The 20951-nt window shown below is 42.7% G+C and overlaps 3 protein-coding genes across 4 annotated transcripts in view; 1 reads left to right on the forward strand and 2 right to left on the reverse strand.

Moving 5' to 3' along the window:
• The window catches only part of LOC307121775 (uncharacterized protein), a gene marked incomplete at its 5' end in the record, with an annotated part of 194234 nt that overhangs the window by 118566 nt on the left and 54717 nt on the right, over nt 1–20951 (reverse strand). The gene's annotated exons all lie outside the window — the stretch shown is intronic.
• On the forward strand, nt 589–16609 carry lipcb (lipase, hepatic b). The gene is made up of 9 exons (XM_079808995.1): nt 589–736; nt 915–1099; nt 1491–1670; nt 2041–2158; nt 5093–5326; nt 7442–7687; nt 7785–7899; nt 8754–8972; nt 16171–16609. Exons 1-9 carry the CDS (start codon nt 664–666, stop codon nt 16277–16279), a joined length of 1479 nt encoding a protein of 492 aa, XP_079665121.1. The 5' UTR covers nt 589–663; the 3' UTR covers nt 16280–16609.
• The window catches only part of adam10b (ADAM metallopeptidase domain 10b), a 39223-nt gene continuing 34600 nt past the window's right edge, over nt 16329–20951 (reverse strand). For both annotated transcript variants that reach the window (XM_079808993.1, XM_079808994.1), the window contains one exon: nt 16329–18916. In XM_079808993.1, the coding sequence (XP_079665119.1) occupies nt 18714–18916 (203 nt within the window). In that variant the 3' untranslated portion in view covers nt 16329–18713. The remainder of the gene's footprint in view (nt 18917–20951) is intronic.

The following is a 20951-nucleotide window of genomic DNA, read 5'->3' on the forward strand; positions in this document are numbered from 1 at the left end:
TATTTAAATATCCCGGCCGGTCATGTGTCGAATGTGCCGTTCCATACACCGAGTCAAGAACCAAGAGTTCCAAACTCAAGGATTTTATGGTTTGTATGGTCGTGTCAGTTTAGTTTTAGGGTTTTTCGTTAAATGTTACTTTTTTAACATTTAATTTTGAATTTGAAGTTTCTTGAGTTTCAGTTTGAGTTGACTTGAGTAACTTGCAGATCCAGATGCAGTTTGAGCAGGTCACAACAGATCAAGCCTGATAACATCTCATCTCTCTGTTAACCGTCCTTGATGAGGTTTCCCTGTGATCGTCAACACTTTAAAGACACTTACCGGCTCAAACTCGGCTAGACAGAGTTTTACATATATTTTTTGTGTACAATAAAAGGTTTAATTCGGTACATTTTCTTCACAGTAAACTTCTCAAACCATTAACACTTTCATGTTTTGAAGCTGCTTTCACTTTTGTCTTCTCTGAGAAGAGGTCTGAACTCCACAGCCTTCATGAGCCTTTCTTCAGCCAGCAGCCAATCAGAGCAGAGATCTTTCCCCATGAGTCACTCAGGCCCCTCCCACTGGCTCTCTCTCTCTCACACACACACATGCGTTCTCCACCTTGAGCAGCTCTTCAGACTCCCTCAGAAGAGCCGAAGCGGACCCACAGGAGAGATCATGAGCGTCCCGAGGGCTTTATTCCTCATGTGTGTGTTCACTGCGTCTGCGAGAGGACGCTCAAACATCACAGGTAAGAGGAACCACACACACAGCTCTTATTTTAGTCTGACACACTGAACTTCAGTCTGTAATTGCACGTTCTCCGAGAGGCTCTTTGAACGCTTGCCATGGAAAGAGTTGAAGCCGCAGGACGGCATGATGGGACGGGGTTTCATGCTCTGAAATTACACATCTGGCTTTATTTGCAGAAGCTGCGGCGGAGACTCCTGGCCCTGCTCCAGTGAAGACGCTGCTGAAGTCCAGCTTCCATCTGTATCACGAGGGGACGGTGTTTGAGGAGACCTGCGCCCTGGTCCCATTCCGGTCCCAGAGCCTCCACAGATGCGGCTACAACCAAAGCCTTCCTCTGGCGCTGGTCATACACGGATGGACGGTACGTCAGAACACACACGCATGAAGGGAAGCGATGAGAGGTCAGAACCTGACTCTGTCAAGGTCCTCTCAAAGACAGGAACAAACGTCCCTCCAGGAACATTATTCTAAAGTTCATTCAAAGTCATCTGGTCTGTTCTCAAAATCTTATTATACATTGTTCAGAGAAAAGTAATCACATGTCTGCAGAATGGAATGTTTACCTCAATACTTACAGAGGCATTCAAACATTTTCATAACCCAACGGGACACATGTGTGTTAGCTGGGATGATGAATCTCTGCCGTACGCCTCGGCTCATGTGTCAACAAACATGCAGAGCAGACAGGAAGTTCCTGGAGATGGAGGGAAGGGGGATCACAGCGTGTTTGAGTGCTTTTCTCCTGCTCTCAGATGAACGGACTCATGGAGAAGTGGATCTTCAATCTGGCCTCTGCGCTGAAGGTCCGGCTCGGGCAGGTCAACGTGCTCATCAGTGATTGGAGGATTCTGGCCCTTCAGCCGTATCCAATCGCTGCCAAGAACAGCAGACAGGTGGGGCAGGATGTGGCCGCGCTGCTCAAATGGCTGGAGGTAATGAGGGTCTTTAATGGGAACGTTCTGGCAATGAAACCCACCGCATATAAAACTCTAAACATGCATGTGTTCCCGCCACAGTTAGATAACGCTGAAGGGAAACTACAGCAAATCCCATTTCCCATTTCCCCACTCGAGTGAAGCGCTTCACAAACAAGAACAAATGTAGGACGGGCTTGAGTGTGTCAGAAACAGTTATTCTCATTCTGATTATTAACACAATAATGATAAATCATCTAGAATAAACACTGCAAACATCCGATCAAACGGTGACTTTCATTTTAAAAATGTTTTTGATAAGTGTCCGTATACTGTATGTGCATCAGTATCAGTGTTTGAGTCCTGACGGCACTTCCTCTCCGGACAGGAAGCTGCTCAGCTCTCCATGGATCAAGTCCATCTGATTGGCTACAGTCTGGGAGCGCATGTGGCTGGATTTGCAGGAAGCCATTTCAGAGGACGGAGGAAAGTGGGCCGCATTACTGGTATGAGGAAGCAAACATGCGTCCGACAGGATTAGGGCAGTTGAGGCCTGAGGCCGCGTGTCCACCAAAGGGTTTTTATCCATCTGAAAACATCTCGCTTGAGAGCGCACGGTTTTCCAGATGAGACTTTGCTTAGGATACGGAATATCCGCGGAAGGGTTACTAGCATCTCATTTCACAGAGAGTTTCTGTATTGTTTCAATATAAAAATGCAGATGCAATGTAAAGTATTTGCTCTGGCTCTTGTTTTAAATGATTTTGTTCTGTTATTACGCTGCTTGTGTTCATCTGTTGGTGTTGTACACAGAATGTGGTGGTTGGTCGTGTTGTATTTGTCCCGCCCCTCCTCCACTGTGATTGGACAGCTGGGTGAAAAGTGACAGTGATGAGCGCTGCGTTTTACTCAAGTTGAACATTCTTCAACTCTCGGCGACCGCTAAAAAACACTGAATGCGTGAAATACTCGCCTCGTTACGCTCATGGTGTTCTAAAAACGCGACGCTGCCATTGAAAACAATTGGACACGCCAGCCAGCCGCGTGAAAAAACGCTTTGGTGGACGCATTAATAACATCAAATCAGGCATTTGTTAACTATTTTGTAAGAAGTAAATTCAGCAATACTGAAGACTTTAGTCTCCCTTCTCTAGCTCTCAAAATTAGCAAATTGCTTCTGGCTTTAAAACACATCATACCTACACTAAAGCAATCTGCGCGCTCAGATTCAACATTTTCACGTTGTTTCGGAAGCTGACGGAAATCACTCGCCCACGTCTTTTTAAACCTTGCCAATTTGAACATGCATTTCATAATACATGGTACGGGAGCTCTTTGAGAGAGTTTTCTTTGTGCTCATACCAACAACAAACACACAAGCCTAAAGAGCGTCGCGCATTTTAAATTAAGTTGTTTTTCCTCAGTCAAAAACACACAAAATGATGTCAAAAATGTCCATCTTTAGTGAGTCGTCACATAAACACAGTCGGTTATGTCTCTCGCGAATGTAAATAGTGCAATAGTATGTGTGCAAATATTATGAAATCTAAACATCACTGATTGAAACAAACGCTGGAGATTTCATGATATTTAAACAATACGATCTTATGTGCGTTGATGAGTGTTAAAAGAAAATAAATGTTTAACTTAATTAGATGTTTGATTTATGCACTCGCCTGTCGAACTCTTAATGTCTTGTACAAGTCAGGAATGGGCGAGTGGCAGATGCTTGGCCAGGTTTGATGTTCTTCAGCAGTTTTAGAAGCAAAGTAATTCCAAATTTCACATCTAATCCTCTGTTTATTAATGAGTTTTGAGAAGAGGCGGACAAAGTACACAACTCCATTACTTAAGTAAAAGTACAGAAGTACTTGCTTTTAAAAGTACTTAAGTATCAAAAGTAAAAGTAAACACATTATTTTATTATTGTTGCATTGTTGTATGAATGCACTGTTCCATCATGGTGGTTTACGCCAGTCCTGCTCCATCTGACATGTGGGCATACCTTGAACTCATTTAAATACTTGTTTAAAAGTTACAAAGCTATTATCAAAGTCAAAATCATACTAGAAAAGAAAGGTTTCTACATTGTGTTTATTTGACAGGATTATGTAAAAACATATTTCTGACAGGACTTCAGTTAACATTATTAGCCCAACTACATTTTTACATGCTAACTAATATTGTCGAATGTTAGCTATGCGTTAGCGCTCTATCCACAAGGCTATGGCAACTTAAAAATCATTTGACCAATCATACTTCATACCAGTGTTAATTTTGACAGCAAATTTGGATTTAGTTTTAGTCAGTCTTTTGACTATAACATTTTAGGCATCTGAATTGTTTTAGTTTTAGTCTAGTTTTAATTGACTATAATAAGATTTTAGTTTTCAATAGACTAAAATTCAGTACTTGTGGTCTGGCGTCTGAGAGGCAGCTTTCTGTGTGCACTTTCGTGTCGTCGCACTTTTTCAGACTTATCCACGTCTGCTATTCTGAATTTTAATTTTTAAGTATGGCTATGGTTGCGCGCACTGCATCTGGGAACTGATGCCTTCTATTTTTCCATCAATTGATTAGTGTTCAAAAAATACTTGGAAATCGTTGAACTTCATGTGATCCTACAAGAGTGATTACTGATAGGCTGTCTGCAAAAAAAACAAAAAATAAATAAACGCTTTAAAGAAGAAAACAAATTATCCACTGACTTTCAAAGCGGCTACGACTTTCTACTTCGAGGGCCTTAGAAATGTAATGGAGTAAAAGTATGATATTTGTCTTTCAAATGTAGTGAAGTAAAAGTATAAGTTCCCAGAAAAAATACTACTCAAGGGAAGTACAGATACTCAAAAAGTGTACTTAAGTACAGTCCTCAAGTAAATGTTCTTAGTTATTGTCCACCTCTGGTTTTGAGTGTGTTGAGTGAGAATCAACTGCTGTGCTGTATTAATTTTGTTCCTCTGTCAGTTTGGGTTGTGCACTGCCACCTAGCGGTGAACTTCGGAACAGCAGCATATGCCGAAATTAGCAAAATCATGATATTGTACCGTTTGAAATAAAATATATACCAGTATTTTCCCAGTACCGGTATACCGCGCATCCCTACACTGGACAGAGATGAAACATTCTCGAGCGCATGTGCCGACCGCCTCTGTTCGCACGACTTTGAAAGACTAAACATTCGACTGTACACGTCAAGTATACTTTGGGCTGTACTCCTCCTAGAGCTTTCAAGCTACAACCACCAAACCGAAGACCTTCAGAATGCTTTCTAACTGATCTGAATTACCGAACGATTTAAAACTGAATCATGCTAGCAACAAGCTAAAACATGCTAGCAATTCAAGCTTTTAAAATGTCTACAAACTTTCCAGCCAGGCTGTCTCAAGCCGACATCTCGGTTAGTCTTGACTTGTGTTGATGTCTGTTGTGTGACGCAGGTCTGGATCCGGCCGGGCCGCACTTCGAAGGTCTGCCGGCGTTTGACAGACTGTCTCCGGACGACGCTCAGTTTGTGGACGCCATCCACACCTTCACCGGGTCCAGCCTCATGCCGGGAGTGGGAATCAAGCAGAGCGTCGCTCACGTGGACTTCTACCCCAACGGAGGCTCCTTTCAGACCGGCTGCAAGATGCTCGACATTTACACCAACGTCTATCAGTACGGCCTGCAAGGTACTGAGCCCGAGAAATATTGATAAACGGACTGTATAAGATGAGGAATCGAACATGCAACATTAGGGCCCGTTCGAATGGGACATGTTCTTGAGTGTCTATGGAACAAACCACAGGGGTCTCGAGATATTTGTCTTGGTGACAGAAGTTTCAAATGCAAGGCAAGGCAAGTTTATTTGTATAGCACATTTCATACACAGTGGCAATTCAAAGTGCTTTACCCAGAAATGAAGTTGAAATATTCCTAAGTGAATAAAATAAAAAATAAAAATATATACATAGTATAACAGTTATAATAGGAATTAAAATAAAATAAAAAATAAAGATGAAATCCCCTATCTGGGGTGGAAAAAAATGGAGAGTCAGGTTTACTTTAAAAATATTTGTCAGGTAACTGTGCGTTTAGACAGTACCCTTACAGACAAATCTTCCAGGCCTAACTTGAGGGCGTTCTCTAGATGTTTTACCCGTCAGAGCGGATCTACACGGGTCTTCCTCACACCGGAGGGATTTCGATTTATCGCTCCCCCGTCTCTCAACCTCTTCCACCCAGACAGCCTTAACAAAATAAAAAATAATAATTAAATAAAAAGTATATAATTAAAACAAAAAATAAAACAGGGTTAAGTTGAAACACATAATTAAAGTGCAAGCAGTTCGGACAAAGCACAGACCTCATTGAGTAAATGCATAAGATAAGGTGCAATCAGTCGCACGTACAGTGGCACAGCTCATTCAGTAAATGCACAGCTGAACAGATGTGTGTTGAGTCTGGACAGATGTGCACAGATGTGTGTTGAGTCTGGACAGATGTGCACAGATGTGTGTTGAGTCTGGACAGATGTGCACAGATGTGTGTTGAGTCTGGACAGATGTACACAGATGTGCTTTGAGTCTGGACAGATGTGTACAGATGTGTTTTGAGTCTGGATTTGAAAGTGGCTACTGTTGGAGCACATCTGATCTGTTCAGGAAGCTGGTTCCTGCTACGGCTGGCATAAGAGCTAAAAGCAACCCTTGGTATTTCTAACTGACTTGATCCTGATGATCTGAGTGATCTGTTGGGTTTGTATTTAATCAGCATATCTGCAATGTATTGAAGTCCTAGACCATTGAGTGATTTATATACAAGTAATAGTACTTTAAAATCTATCCTAAATGTAACTGGAAGCCAGTGTAAAGATCTGAGGACTGGTGTGATATGGTCATAATGTTCTGGTTCTGCTCTGCGTTCTGTCTAATGGTCTTTTTGGGAAGGCCAGTGAGGAGACCATTACAATAGTCCAGCCTACTGCTGATAAAAGCAGGAACGAGTTTCTCTAAGTCTAGCCTGGAAACAAAGCATCTAATTCTTGATATATTTTTCAGATGATAGTAAGCTGATTTAGTTATTGGTCTGACTCCAGAATCACTCCCAGATTCCTGACCTGACCTTTAGTTGTTTGACCTTTAGCCTCAAGATATGCATTCTCCTTGAGAATTTTATCTTTGTTTCCAAATGTAGTGATTTCAGTTTTGTCTTTGTTTAACTGAAGAAAGTTTTGGCACATCCAGTTGTTAACTTCATCAAGGCATTTACATAGAGAGTCAATGGGGCTGTAGTCATTAGGTGATAGGGCTCAGTAGATCTGGGTGTGGCCATTTTGTTCTCTCTCATTATTTGGCTCAGTGGCAGCATATACAGATTGAATAGGAGTGGTGCAAGAATTGACCCTTGTGGGACTCCGCATGTCATGGATGTCCACTCAGACTTATGGTCACCTATACTCACATAATAACCTCTCCCTTCTAAGTATGACCTGAACCATTTGAGGACCATTCCAGAAAGCCCAACCCAATTTTCTAGCCTGTCAAGAAGTATGTTGTGGTCAACAGTGTCGAATGCAGCACTGAGGTCCAGTAGTACCAAATGCAAAAAATCTAAATATACACACAAACTCAAACACTTCAGTGGCCAAATGCACCCATCTAGTCATATTTACATAACCCCGCTATTAAAATAGGGCAGGGACGCAGGAACATGTTCTGTGAGAATGGGCACTAAATAAAGCAGTTTCATGTACTATTTTAAAAGTGCCTACACTAGTCATTATACTGACTCATGGTGTGTTCAAGGTGTTCCCAAGACCATTAAATGCGCCCACGAGCGCTCAGTCAAGCTCTTCACCGACTCCCTGATCAACACCAGCCACCCCATAATAGGCTACCGTTGCCGTGACGACAGCACCTTCAACAAAGGCCTGTGTCTGGACTGCAAACAGATGCGCTGCAACACGCTGGGCTATGATGTGCGGCGCGAGCGCGCGGGGAAGAACGCCAAAGGCCTGTACTTCAGAACCGGCCCAGAAGCTCCCTATAAAGGTCAGTTCAGGAGTCTAGACGGGCGGCGGATAAACCCAGCTGGTGTTTCCTGTGTCTGTTTATATAGCGAACACACACCCTCTTCCCTCTCCCTCAGTGTTTCACTACCAGATCAGAGTCCACCTGATGAACCTGATGGAGCCGGTCGAGGCCGCGCTGTCCGTCTCGCTCAACGGGACCCGAGGAGAGACCCGAGACGTCCCCGTCACACTGTGAGTCCCGACACAACTACATCTACACACCATATTCCACACAGCAGTCTTTATGGCTCATGAAGTCTGATATAGTGGAACAAAACTGCTCCGTTTTATTCAGAGATGCAGATGCTGATATTCATATATAATTCTGATGCTTGTAAATCACTGACATGTTTATAACTCAATATCTGCCAAAAATATGTCTTAAGGTGATATTTAAACGCTTAGTTTTATGATCAAAGCTCTGCCGTTTTAAAACATATAATGCAATGATGAACCCTTCCTCAAAGCTGGTCATATTTAATACTCAGGATTTTTATATGAAAAGTTATTATTACGTTCAGGTCAGATCTGACAGCAGAAAGACACGAGCTGAACGTTTGTATAGTTATACTATAGACTTTTACTTGATAAACAGTCTAAAGTAAAGGACCATTAAAAGGTGCATTGTAGTACCTTGGAGTAGCAATATGTACCTTAAGGTACTACTATGAACCTTTTCGGTGTAAAAAGGATACAAAAATGTAATTTTAAAGGTACTCCCCCAGCGACAAGCTACTCCTAAAGTAGGGGTGTCCAAACTGGGTCCTGGAGGGCCACTGTCCTGCAGAGGTTAGCTCCAACTCTCCTCAACACACCTGTCTGGAAGTTTCTAGTATGCCTAATAAGACCTCGATTAGCTGGTTCAGGTGTGTTGAATTGGGGTTGGAGCTAAACTCTGCAGGACAGTGGCCCTCCAGGAGCAGGATTGGACTAAACTATCAGTCAGAAGACAGAAGGCATCTTAGCACTCCTGATAATAAGCAGATGTTGAGCTGAAGAACATCGCTGAAGATGCGATCATCATGTGATCATGAGGTGTGTTGCAGGTCTCAAGACAGCAGCAGTCCGAAGGCCTTCACCTCATTGGCTGCGGTGGCCGCTGATCTGGGTCACCTGACCTCCATCAGGCTGGTCTGGAAGGGCGAGCTGGTCTGGTCCAGCTGGCTGAGGCGCGTCAGGAACATCATGAGCTGGAACGGACCCGATCCGGACCTGGAACTCAGTGTGTGGAGGATCCGGATTAAATCAGGAGAGAGTCAGGAAAAGTGAGTCTCATTGAATTTCAGAGCAGAATAAAACACACTGCAAACATGATGTTCTTCCTTAGTTTCCAATATTACTAAATCAGACCTTATTGTGAAGTGTTGCTTCAGTTTGATACGTTGTCTGAAAACAAGACTTCATATCTGAAGTCCTTTTGCTTCTCCAGGAAATGTATTTGATTTAAGAAATGTTATCTAGTCAGAAATTCCCAGTCTGAGTTTCCTAGTCTGAAATTCTGAGTCAGGTTTTCTAGACTAAAAATCCTAGTCTGAGTTTCCCTGATCTATCAGTGTCTGATCTACCGTGTCTGATCTATCAGTGTCTGATCTATCAGTGTCTGATCTATCAGTGAAAGGACTGAGTGGAGTGTGTGGTGTCTGATCTATCAGTGTCTGATCTATCAGTGTCTGATCTATCAGTGTCTGATCTACCGTGTCTGATCTATCAGTGTCTGATCTATCAGTGTCTGATCTACCAGTGTCTGATCTACCGTGTCTGATCTACCGTGTCTGATCTACCGTGTCTGATCTATCAGTGACTGATCTAACAGTGTCTGATCTATCAGTGTCTGATCTACCAGTGTCTGATCTACCGTGTCTGATCTATCAGTGTCTGATCTATCAGTGTCTGATCTACCAGTGTCTGATCTACCGTGTCTGATCTACCGTGTCTGATCTACCGTGTCTGATCTATCAGTGACTGATCTAACAGTGTCTGATCTATCAGTGTCTGATCTATCAGTGTCTGATCTACCGTGTCTGATCTATCAGTGTCTGATCTATCAGTGTCTGATCTACCAGTGTCTGATCTACCGTGTCTGATCTACCGTGTCTGATCTACCGTGTCTGATCTATCAGTGACTGATCTAACAGTGTCTGATCTATCAGTGACTGATCTAACAGTGTCTGATCTATCAGTGTCTGATCTAACAGTGTCTGATCTATCAGTGTCTGATCTACCGTGTCTGATCTACCGTGTCTGATCTATCAGTGTCTGATCTAACAGTGTCTGATCTATCAGTGTCTGATCTAACAGTGACTGATCTAACAGTGTCTGATCTAACAGTGTCTGATCTATCAGTGTCTGATCTAACAGTGTCTGATCTATCAGTGTCTGATCTAACAGTGTCTGATCTATCAGTGTCTGATCTATCAGTGTCTGATCTATCAGTGTCTGATCTACCGTGTCTGATCTACCAGTGTCTGATCTATCAGTGTCTGATCTACCGTGTCTGATCTATCAGTGTCTGATCTACCGTGTCTGATCTAACAGTGTCTGATCTAACAGTGTCTGATCTAACAGTGTCTGATCTATCAGTGTCTGATCTAACAGTGTCTGATCTATCAGTGTCTGATCTAACAGTGTCTGATCTAACAGTGTCTGATCTAACAGTGTCTGATCTATCAGTGTCTGATCTACCGTGTCTGATCTAACAGTGTCTGATCTAACAGTGTCTGATCTATCAGTGTCTGATCTACCGTGTCTGATCTATCAGTGTCTGATCTACCGTGTCTGATCTAACAGTGTCTGATCTATCAGTGTCTGATCTACCGTGTCTGATCTAACAGTGTCTGATCTATCAGTGTCTGATCTACCGTGTCTGATCTACCAGTGTCTGATCTATCAGTGTCTGATCTACCGTGTCTGATCTATCAGTGTCTGATCTATCAGTGTCTGATCTACCAGTGTCTGATCTACCGTGTCTGATCTACAATGTCTGATCTACAGTGTCTGATCTACCGTGTCTGATCTACCGTGTCTGCTCTATCAGTGTCTGATCTACCGTGTCTGATCTACCAGTGTCTGATCTACCGTGTCTGATCTACCAGTGTCTGATCTATCAGTGTCTGATCTACAGTGTCTGATCTATCAGTGTCTGATCTAACAGTGTCTGATCTATCAGTGTCTGATCTACCAGTGTCTGATCTATCAGTGTCTGATCTACCGTGTCTGATCTACAATGTCTGATCTACCGTGTCTGATCTACCGTGTCTGATCTAACAGTGTCTGATCTATCAGTGTCTGATCTAACAGTGTCTGATCTACCAGTGTCTGATCTACAGTGTCTGATCTACCAGTGTCTGATCTACCAGTGTCTGATCTACCAGTGTCTGATCTACCAGTGTCTGATCTATCAGTGTCTGATCTACCGTGTCTGATCTACCGTGTCTGATCTACCGTGTCTGATCTAACAGTGTCTGATCTATCAGTGTCTGATCTACCGTGTCTGATCTATCAGTGTCTGATCTACCGTGTCTGATCTACCGTGTCTGATCTACCGTGTCTGATCTATCAGTGTCTGATCTACCGTGTCTGATCTATCAGTGTCTGATCTATCAGTGTCTGATCTACCAGTGTCTGATCTATCAGTGTCTGATCTATCAGTGTCTGATCTACCGTGTCTGATCTATCAGTGTCTGATCTATCAGTGTCTGATCTATCAGTGTCTGATCTAACAGTGTCTGATCTACCAGTGTCTGATCTATCAGTGTCTGATCTATCAGTGTCTGATCTATCAGTGTCTGATCTAACAGTGTCTGATCTATCAGTGTCTGATCTACCAGTGTCTGATCTACCAGTGTCTGATCTACCGTGTCTGATCTAACAGTGTCTGATCTATCAGTGTCTGATCTAACAGTGTCTGATCTACCGTGTCTGATCTAACAGTGTCTGATCTATCAGTGTCTGATCTACCAGTGTCTGATCTACCAGTGTCTGATCTACCGTGTCTGATCTATCAGTGTCTGATCTAACAGTGTCTGATCTACCGTGTCTGATCTATCAGTGTCTGATCTACCAGTGTCTGATCTACCGTGTCTGATCTATCAGTGTCTGATCTACCAGTGTCTGATCTATCAGTGTCTGATCTATCAGTGTCTGATCTACCGTGTCTGATCTAACAGTGTCTGATCTATCAGTGTCTGATCTACCGTGTCTGATCTAACAGTGTCTGATCTATCAGTGTCTGATCTACCGTGTCTGATCTACCGTGTCTGATCTATCAGTGTCTGATCTACCGTGTCTGATCTAACAGTGTCTGATCTATCAGTGTCTGATCTACCGTGTCTGATCTACCGTGTCTGATCTATCAGTGTCTGATCTACCGTGTCTGATCTAACAGTGTCTGATCTATCAGTGTCTGATCTAACAGTGTCTGATCTATCAGTGTCTGATCTACCAGTGTCTGATCTACCGTGTCTGATCTACAATGTCTGATCTACAGTGTCTGATCTACCGTGTCTGATCTACCGTGTCTGATCTATCAGTGTCTGATCTACCGTGTCTGATCTACCAGTGTCTGATCTACCGTGTCTGATCTACCAGTGTCTGATCTATCAGTGTCTGATCTACCGTGTCTGATCTAACAGTGTCTGATCTATCAGTGTCTGATCTAACAGTGTCTGATCTATCAGTGTCTGATCTACCAGTGTCTGATCTATCAGTGTCTGATCTATCAGTGTCTGATCTACCGTGTCTGATCTATCAGTGTCTGATCTACCAGTGTCTGATCTATCAGTGTCTGATCTATCAGTGTCTGATCTACCGTGTCTGATCTATCAGTGTCTGATCTATCAGTGTCTGATCTAACAGTGTCTGATCTACCAGTGTCTGATCTACAGTGTCTGATCTATCAGTGTCTGATCTACCGTGTCTGATCTAACAGTGTCTGATCTATCAGTGTCTGATCTACCGTGTCTGATCTATCAGTGTCTGATCTACCGTGTCTGATCTACCGTGTCTGATCTATCAGTGTCTGATCTACCGTGTCTGATCTATCAGTGTCTGATCTACCGTGTCTGATCTAACAGTGTCTGATCTATCAGTGTCTGATCTATCAGTGTCTGATCTACCAGTGTCTGATCTATCAGTGTCTGATCTATCAGTGTCTGATCTACCAGTGTCTGATCTACCAGTGTCTGATCTACCGTGTCTGATCTATCAGTGTCTGATCTAACAGTGTCTGATCTATCAGTGTCTGATCTATCAGTGTCTGATCTAACAGTGTCTGATCTAACAGTGTCTGATCTATCAGTGTCTGATCTACCGTGTCTGATCTAACAGTGTCTGATCTATCAGTGTCTGATCTACCGTGTCTGATCTATCAGTGTCTGATCTACCGTGTCTGATCTACCGTGTCTGATCTATCAGTGTCTGATCTACCGTGTCTGATCTATCAGTGTCTGATCTACCGTGTCTGATCTAACAGTGTCTGATCTATCAGTGTCTGATCTATCAGTGTCTGATCTACCAGTGTCTGATCTATCAGTGTCTGATCTACCAGTGTCTGATCTACCAGTGTCTGATCTACCAGTGTCTGATCTACCGTGTCTGATCTATCAGTGTCTGATCTAACAGTGTCTGATCTATCAGTGTCTGATCTATCAGTGTCTGATCTAACAGTGTCTGATCTAACAGTGTCTGATCTATCAGTGTCTGATCTAACAGTGTCTGATCTATCAGTGTCTGATCTATCAGTGTCTGATCTCAGTGTCTGATCTACCAGTGTCTGATCTACCAGTGTCTGATCTAACAGTGTCTGATCTATCAGTGTCTGATCTATCAGTGTCTGATCTCAGTGTCTGATCTACCAGTGTCTGATCTACCAGTGTCTGATCTAACAGTGTCTGATCTAACAGTGTCTGATCTACCGTGTCTGATCTATCAGTGTCTGATCTACCAGTGTCTGATCTACCAATGTCTGATCTATAAGTGTCTGATCTACCAGTGTCTGATCTACCAGTGTCTGATCTAACAGTGTCTGATCTAACAGTGTCTGATCTAACAGTGTCTGATCTACCAGTGTCTGATCTACCGTGTCTGATCTAACAGTGACTGATCTAACAGTGTCTGATCTAACAGTGTCTGATCTATCAGTGTCTGATCTATCAGTGTCTGATCTATCAGTGTCTGATCTACCAGTGTCTGGTCTATCAGTGTCTGATCTACCAGTGTCTGATCTACCAGTGTCTGATCTACCGTGACTGATCTAACAGTGACTGATCTAACAGTGTCTGATCTACCGTGTCTGATCTAACAGTGTCTGATCTAACAGTGTCTGATCTACCAGTGTCTGATCTACCGTGTCTGATCTAACAGTGACTGATCTAACAGTGTCTGATCTAACAGTGTCTGATCTATCAGTGTCTGATCTATCAGTGTCTGATCTATCAGTGTCTGATCTATCAGTGTCTGATCTACCAGTGTCTGGTCTATCAGTGTCTGATCTATCAGTGTCTGATCTACCAGTGTCTGATCTACCGTGACTGATCTAACAGTGACTGATCTAACAGTGTCTGATCTACCGTGTCTGATCTATCAGTGTCTGATCTAACAGTGTCTGATCTATCAGTGTCTGATCTACCAGTGTCTGGTCTATCAGTGTCTGATCTATCAGTGTCTGATCTACCAGTGTCTGATCTACCGTGACTGATCTAACAGTGACTGATCTAACAGTGTCTGATCTACCGTGTCTGATCTATCAGTGTCTGATCTAACAGTGTCTGATCTACCAGTGTCTGATCTACAGTGTCTGATCTACCAGTGTCTGATCTACCGTGTCTGATCTATCAGTGTCTGATCTACCAGTGTCTGATCTACCGTGTCTGATCTATCAGTGTCTGATCTAAGTGTCTGATCTACCGTGTCTGATCTACCAGTGTCTGATCTATCAGTGTCTGATCTATCAGTGTCTGATCTATCAGTGTCTGATCTATCGTGTCTGATCTACCAGTGTCTGATCTAACAGTGTCTGATCTACCAGTGTCTGATCTACCGTGTCTGATCTATCAGTGTCTGATCTAAGTGTCTGATCTACCGTGTCTGATCTACCAGTGTCTGATCTATCAGTGTCTGATCTATCAGTGTCTGATCTATCAGTGTCTGATCTATCAGTGTCTGATCTATCAGTGTCTGATCTACCGTGTCTGATCTACTGTGTCTGATCTACTGTGTCTGATCTAACAGTGTCTGATCTACTGTGTCTGATCTACCGTGTCTGATCTATCAGTGTCTGATCTACCGTGTCTGATCTACCGTGTCTGATCTACCAGTGTCTGATCTACCGTGTCTGATCTACCGTGTCTGATCTACCGTGTCTGATCTACCAGTGTCTGATCTACCGTGTCTGATCTAACAGTGTCTGATCTACCGTGTCTGATCTATCAGTGTCTGATGTACCAGTGTCTGATCTACAGTGTCTGATCTACAGTGTCTGATCTACCGTGTCTGATCTACCAGTGTCTGATCTAACAGTGTCTGATCTAACAGTGTCTGATCTACCGTGTCTGATCTATCATTGTCTGATCTATCAGTGTCTGATCTCAGTGTCTGATCTACCAGTGTCTGATCTATCAGTGTCTGATCTATCAGTGTCTGATCTACCAGTGTCTGATCTATCAGTGTCTGATCTACCGTGTCTGATCTACCAGTGTCTGATCTACCGTGTCTGATCTCAGTGTCTGATCTACCAGTGTCTGATCTATCAGTGTCCGATCTATCAGTGTCTGATCTACCAGTGTCCGATCTATCAGTGTCTGATCTAACAGTGTCTGATCTACCGTGTCTGATCTATCAGTGTCTGATCTACCAGTGTCTGATCTACCAGTGTCTGATCTACCGTGTCTGATCTACCGTGTCTGATCTATCAGTGTCTGATCTATCAGTGTCTGATCTACCAGTGTCTGATCTACCAGTGTCTGATCTATGGTCTGATTTACCGTGACTGATCTACCAGTGTCTGATCTATGGTCTGATCTACCAGTGTCTGATCTATGGTCTGATCTACCAGTGTCTGATCTATGGTCTGATTTACCGTGACTGATCTACCAGTGTCTGATCTATGGTCTGATCTACCAGTGTCTGATCTATCAGTGTCTGATCTATGGTCTGATCTACCGTGTCTGATCTATGGTCTGATCTATCAGTGTCTGATCTATCAGTGTCTGATCTATGGTCTGATCTATCAGTGTCTGATCTATGGTCTGATCTATCAGTGTCTGATCTATGGTCTGATCTTTGGTGTCTGATCTATGGTCTGATCTATCAGTGTCTGATCTATGGTCTGATCTTTGGTGTCTGATCTATGGTCTGATCTATCAGTGTCTGATCTATGGTCTGATCTATCAGTGTCTGATCTATGGTCTGATCTATCAGTGTCTGATCTATGGTCTGATCTTTGGTGTCTGATCTATCTGTGTGCAGGATGTGGTTCTGTGGCGTCTCCGCTGAAGTCACGCGTCTGAAGGCCTCAGAGGAGCAGGAGTTCAGACGCTGCAGATCCTCGAGGACGGACACACACATACACACATGAGGACACACACACACACACACACACACACACACACACGAAGACGCACAGCTGCCATTCAACCCAGTCTTTTTATTAATGCATTTCAAGTACTCCAAAAAAATTACATCTCTTTGCACAATACGTTTTGAAATGTTACGTAAAAATGTTCAAAGTGAACAAAAATGTAGGTACTGTATAAAACACAGTGAACATTAACAGACAGTATTAATCTTTTTTTCTTCATTCGTTTCTCAATTTTAGTGTTCGGCCTATTTGCACCTACGACATTTGGACTCGATTAAGACTTTTTTCAGTGCGCTTTTCCTCTATCAAATTTCACCAAGACTACGTAAAAATTAAAAGAAGTCAAATACAGGCAAATATTGAGATGTGCTCCGCCCAGCCGGATCCTTCGTGGCGGAAAACCAGAACCGGATCAGGCTCGCGGCCGGACTCCACAAACGCTCGTCTACAGGCCAACAAAAGAAAAGTATCAAAATGTACCTTCAAATATAACAGAAATTCTCCAGTTACTGTACATAGTTTACACCTGCGGAGATGGACAAGTCCTGAACACCTGAGACTCCGCCCATCTGCAGGAGATGAGGAGGATGTAAACTAAACCTGTGTTAATAAACCGTGAGAATCAGGAAACTACAGCTACGCTTCAACACATTTGCAGAGAATCATGGGTTCAAACCCTCGTGACTTCACGCGAGCAGCTCTTCACAGCACACGCTGGATCTGAACATCCCATAACACTCCCAGTTCCCCCGGAAGCTCGTGTCTGCCACCCTCAAAAGATCCACAAGGGGCCGATACTTTTAGCTTCGCAAGTATAACTCGCAATTGAGAGGAAAAAAATGATGAATTGTGAGAAATAAAATCGTGTAATTGAGAAGTAAGAATTGTGAGAAATAAAAATTCGCAAATCTGAATTTATTTCTCATACATTTGATTCTCACAATTCTAACTTTCTCGCAATTCTGACATTTTTCTTACAATTACGAGTTTTTATTTTTCGCAATTCTGACTTTTTTCTCGTAATTGCGAGAAATATAAACGTGTAATTTGCGAGAAATTCAGATTTGCGAATTTTTATTTCTCACAACTCAACTTTTTTTCTTCAACTCAACTTTTTATTTCTTGCAATTATGAGGGGAAAAAATGCAGAATTGCAAGAAAACAAATTCAGAATAGAGAAAAAAGTAGATTTGTGAGAAATAAAAATGTGCAAATCTGAATTTCTTGCAACTATAAGTTTGTCAAGTTTTATTCTCAGATTTCTAACTTTTTCTCGAGTTTTTATTTTACGCATGAATGAGAAAAGTCAGAATTGCGAAAAATAAAAACGTGTAATTGTGAGAAGTCAGGTGCAAGAAAAAAAAGTAAGAATTGTGAGAAATAAACTCGCAATAACCAAGTAATTTTTTCAGAATATAGAGTTGAGAAATAAAAATTCACAAATCTGAATTTCTCACGATTACCAGTTTATTCCTCATAAATTTGATTCTCACAATTCTAACTTTCTCGCAATCCTGACTCTTTACTCGTAATTGCGAGAATTAAAAACTTGTAATTACGAGAAATTCAGATTTGCGAGAACTTTTTCTCACAATAACAAGTTTGTCTCATAAATGTTATTCTCACAATTCAAACTTTTTGCGAGTTTTTATTTTTCGCATGAATGAGAAAAAAAGTTTGAATTGCGAAAAATAAAAACTCGTAATTGCAACAAAAAAAAGTCTGATTGTGTCTTTTATTCGGTGGCGGATACAGGCTTCCATAGAAACGATCATGATCTTCATCTTCATGTTCGTACCGCTCTCACACACACACACACACACACACTAAAATCAAGTTGTTCATGCACATTCCTCATCGGGGCGTGTACAGGAAGTGCCGTGGACGTGAGGACGTGATTCTACATGAGCTATATACACACACACACACACACACACACACACACTGGATGAAGCGGCGGCTGGCGCGGGATCGTTCCTCCTCGCGCTGATCCTCCGGTTGAGCGTTTGAGTCCTGAGTGTTGTCAACAAAACTGTAAATCTCTTATCGACAGTAGAAGAAATACTCCTGTATAATACAGATCATACCGTCTCTGTACAGCCGCAGTCTGAAAAGGGGAGGCGGCATTTCTGCTCTTACAAAATAAAAGTCCTTTTCCGAGCAGGTGGTTGGGTTCCACACGTTTCCTATAAAGATGTTGTTTAATATCAAACCGCGTTGAGTCTGGAGTGTTTCAGGAGAGAAGGGACTATCTACACCCCCGCTGGACAGGCGAGGGCAGAACTATCAGAGGGTGGCGCTGGTCCGCGGGGGGGAAGCACTGTGGGCACTGTGGGCGTCCCTCAGGGGTCCGGATGGAGCTCTGGATGAGGAGGAGCCGCTCCACTGGACTGAGGGACGGCTCCAGAGCCTCCTCCAGCCGGGCCGGGCCTCAGCGCCGCATCTGGCCCATCTGGTAGTTATCGCGGGGCTGCCGGTGGTGGCGCTGCGGCTGGGGCTGGCGCGGGGCCTGGCGTGGGGCCGGCCGCTGGTTCTGGTGCCCGTGAGCGTGCTGGTTCTGGTTCAGGTGCTGGTTCTGCTGCTGCTGCTGCTGCTGCTGGGCCGCGTGTTGAGCCCGTCGTCTCTTCAGTGTTCCTTCAGAGAGAGAGAGAAACATGAGTTAGGACACACCATACACACACACACACACACACACACACACACACACACACACACACACACTGGAGATAAACATGAGTTAGGACACACCATACACACACACACACACACACACACACACACACACACACACACACACACACACACACACACACACACACACACACACACACACTGGAGATAAACATGAGTTAGGACACACCATACACACACACACACACACACACACACACACACACACACACACACACTGGAGATAAACATGAGTTAGGACACACCATACACACACACACACACACACACACACACACACACACACACACACACACTGGAGAGAAACATGAGTTAGGACACACCATACACACACACACACACACACACACTGGAGATAAACATGAGTTAGGACACACACACACACACACACACACACACACACACACACACACACACACACACACACACACACACACACACACACACACACACACACACACACACACACTGGAGATAAACATGAGTTAGGACACACCATACACACACACACATACACCCACACACACACACACACACACACACACACACACACACATACATCCACTGGAGATAAACATGAGTTAGCACACACACACACACACACACACACACACACACACACACACACACACTGGAGTCACTTTAGTCCAGTAGAAACTCAGTAGAGATTCCTCATCATTAATCTCCTGATATTCCTCTAGTTACAGCTCTAATCTAACACGAGATCGGACACTATATGCCTGAGTTAGGGCTGAAGCGATTCCATAACAGGGCTCGACATGAAGCCGGTTCACAATCTGTCACTCACAAAATGTGCTTGTAAATATAATTTATTCTGAAGCAATATTCTCACCTGTGTTCAATCAGCTTTGACATATTTAAATATGCATATTTGTGATATTTTTACCTTTTATAAAGGGCATTTTTCCATAATCTTATTAAATATAGGCTATATGCTTCAGCTTTCAGTTTATATTCTTAAATTTGATCTATAAATTAAACTAGAATAATAAGACACTATAGGCTGTTACCAATCAAATTAAATCTTTTACACTGAAAAATTACAACTGCATTAAATAATATGTGATTGTTTTAAATATTTTTGAATATACAAATAAGAAATGTTGGAAAGATGAAAGTAAAGCACCAGTAGGTGGCGCTGTGACCGTCTGAATGAGCGAGTCTGAGTCGATTCAGTGAAACGGATGATTCATTCAGGAATGAGCCGCTCGTTTACGAACAGGTAATTGAATCTTTGATTCAACCGATTCATTCAAACACTGAATCATTCAGTAACACACACACACACACACACACACACACACACACACACACACACACACACACACTGTTGCTGTGAGACGGGTTATGGTTCTGCTGTAATCTTTGTTTGGAACTATTTTCGCTGCTTAAATAGAACAAAAACAGTCAATATTGCATCTAAAATGTAAGTGACTTAATGTTATTAATTGTTTATGGAACTGCCGTATGAAATCAGGCTCATGTTCAGTCGTGATGGAGTTCAGGAAAACACACTCTTGTTAGTGTGATGTTGCTTAACTGTATCATATGTTATAAATATAAAAACGACAATTTTAACCGTGTATGTTCACTGAGTTTCTGTGTATGAGTTCATTGTTTTTGATTTTCTCCTCGAGGCTGTGTGAGCCTCAACAGCTCAACCTTATTAATGTCAGTTAGTTTTATTATTACTATCCACTATCCATCTCCACTTACACTGATGCAGAATCATTATTGCTCTTTGGTGATTCTCTAGTTAGTTTTTGTTTTGACGTTTTAAATCAGGATACTTTTCCATCAGGCAAGTACAATTATTTTACACTTGCCCCTTGAAAAAATCCACTTGTCCCAAACAAGCGTTATATATATATATATATATTACCAGAACATAATTCCACATTTTTTGAAAAGTGTGAGACTGTATTTGTGTTAATGTACTGTGTATTCATCAATGCTC

Source organism: Gobio gobio (genome assembly GCF_949357685.1).
Source record: "Gobio gobio genome assembly, chromosome: 25".
Classification (NCBI taxonomy): domain Eukaryota; kingdom Metazoa; phylum Chordata; class Actinopteri; order Cypriniformes; family Gobionidae; genus Gobio; species Gobio gobio.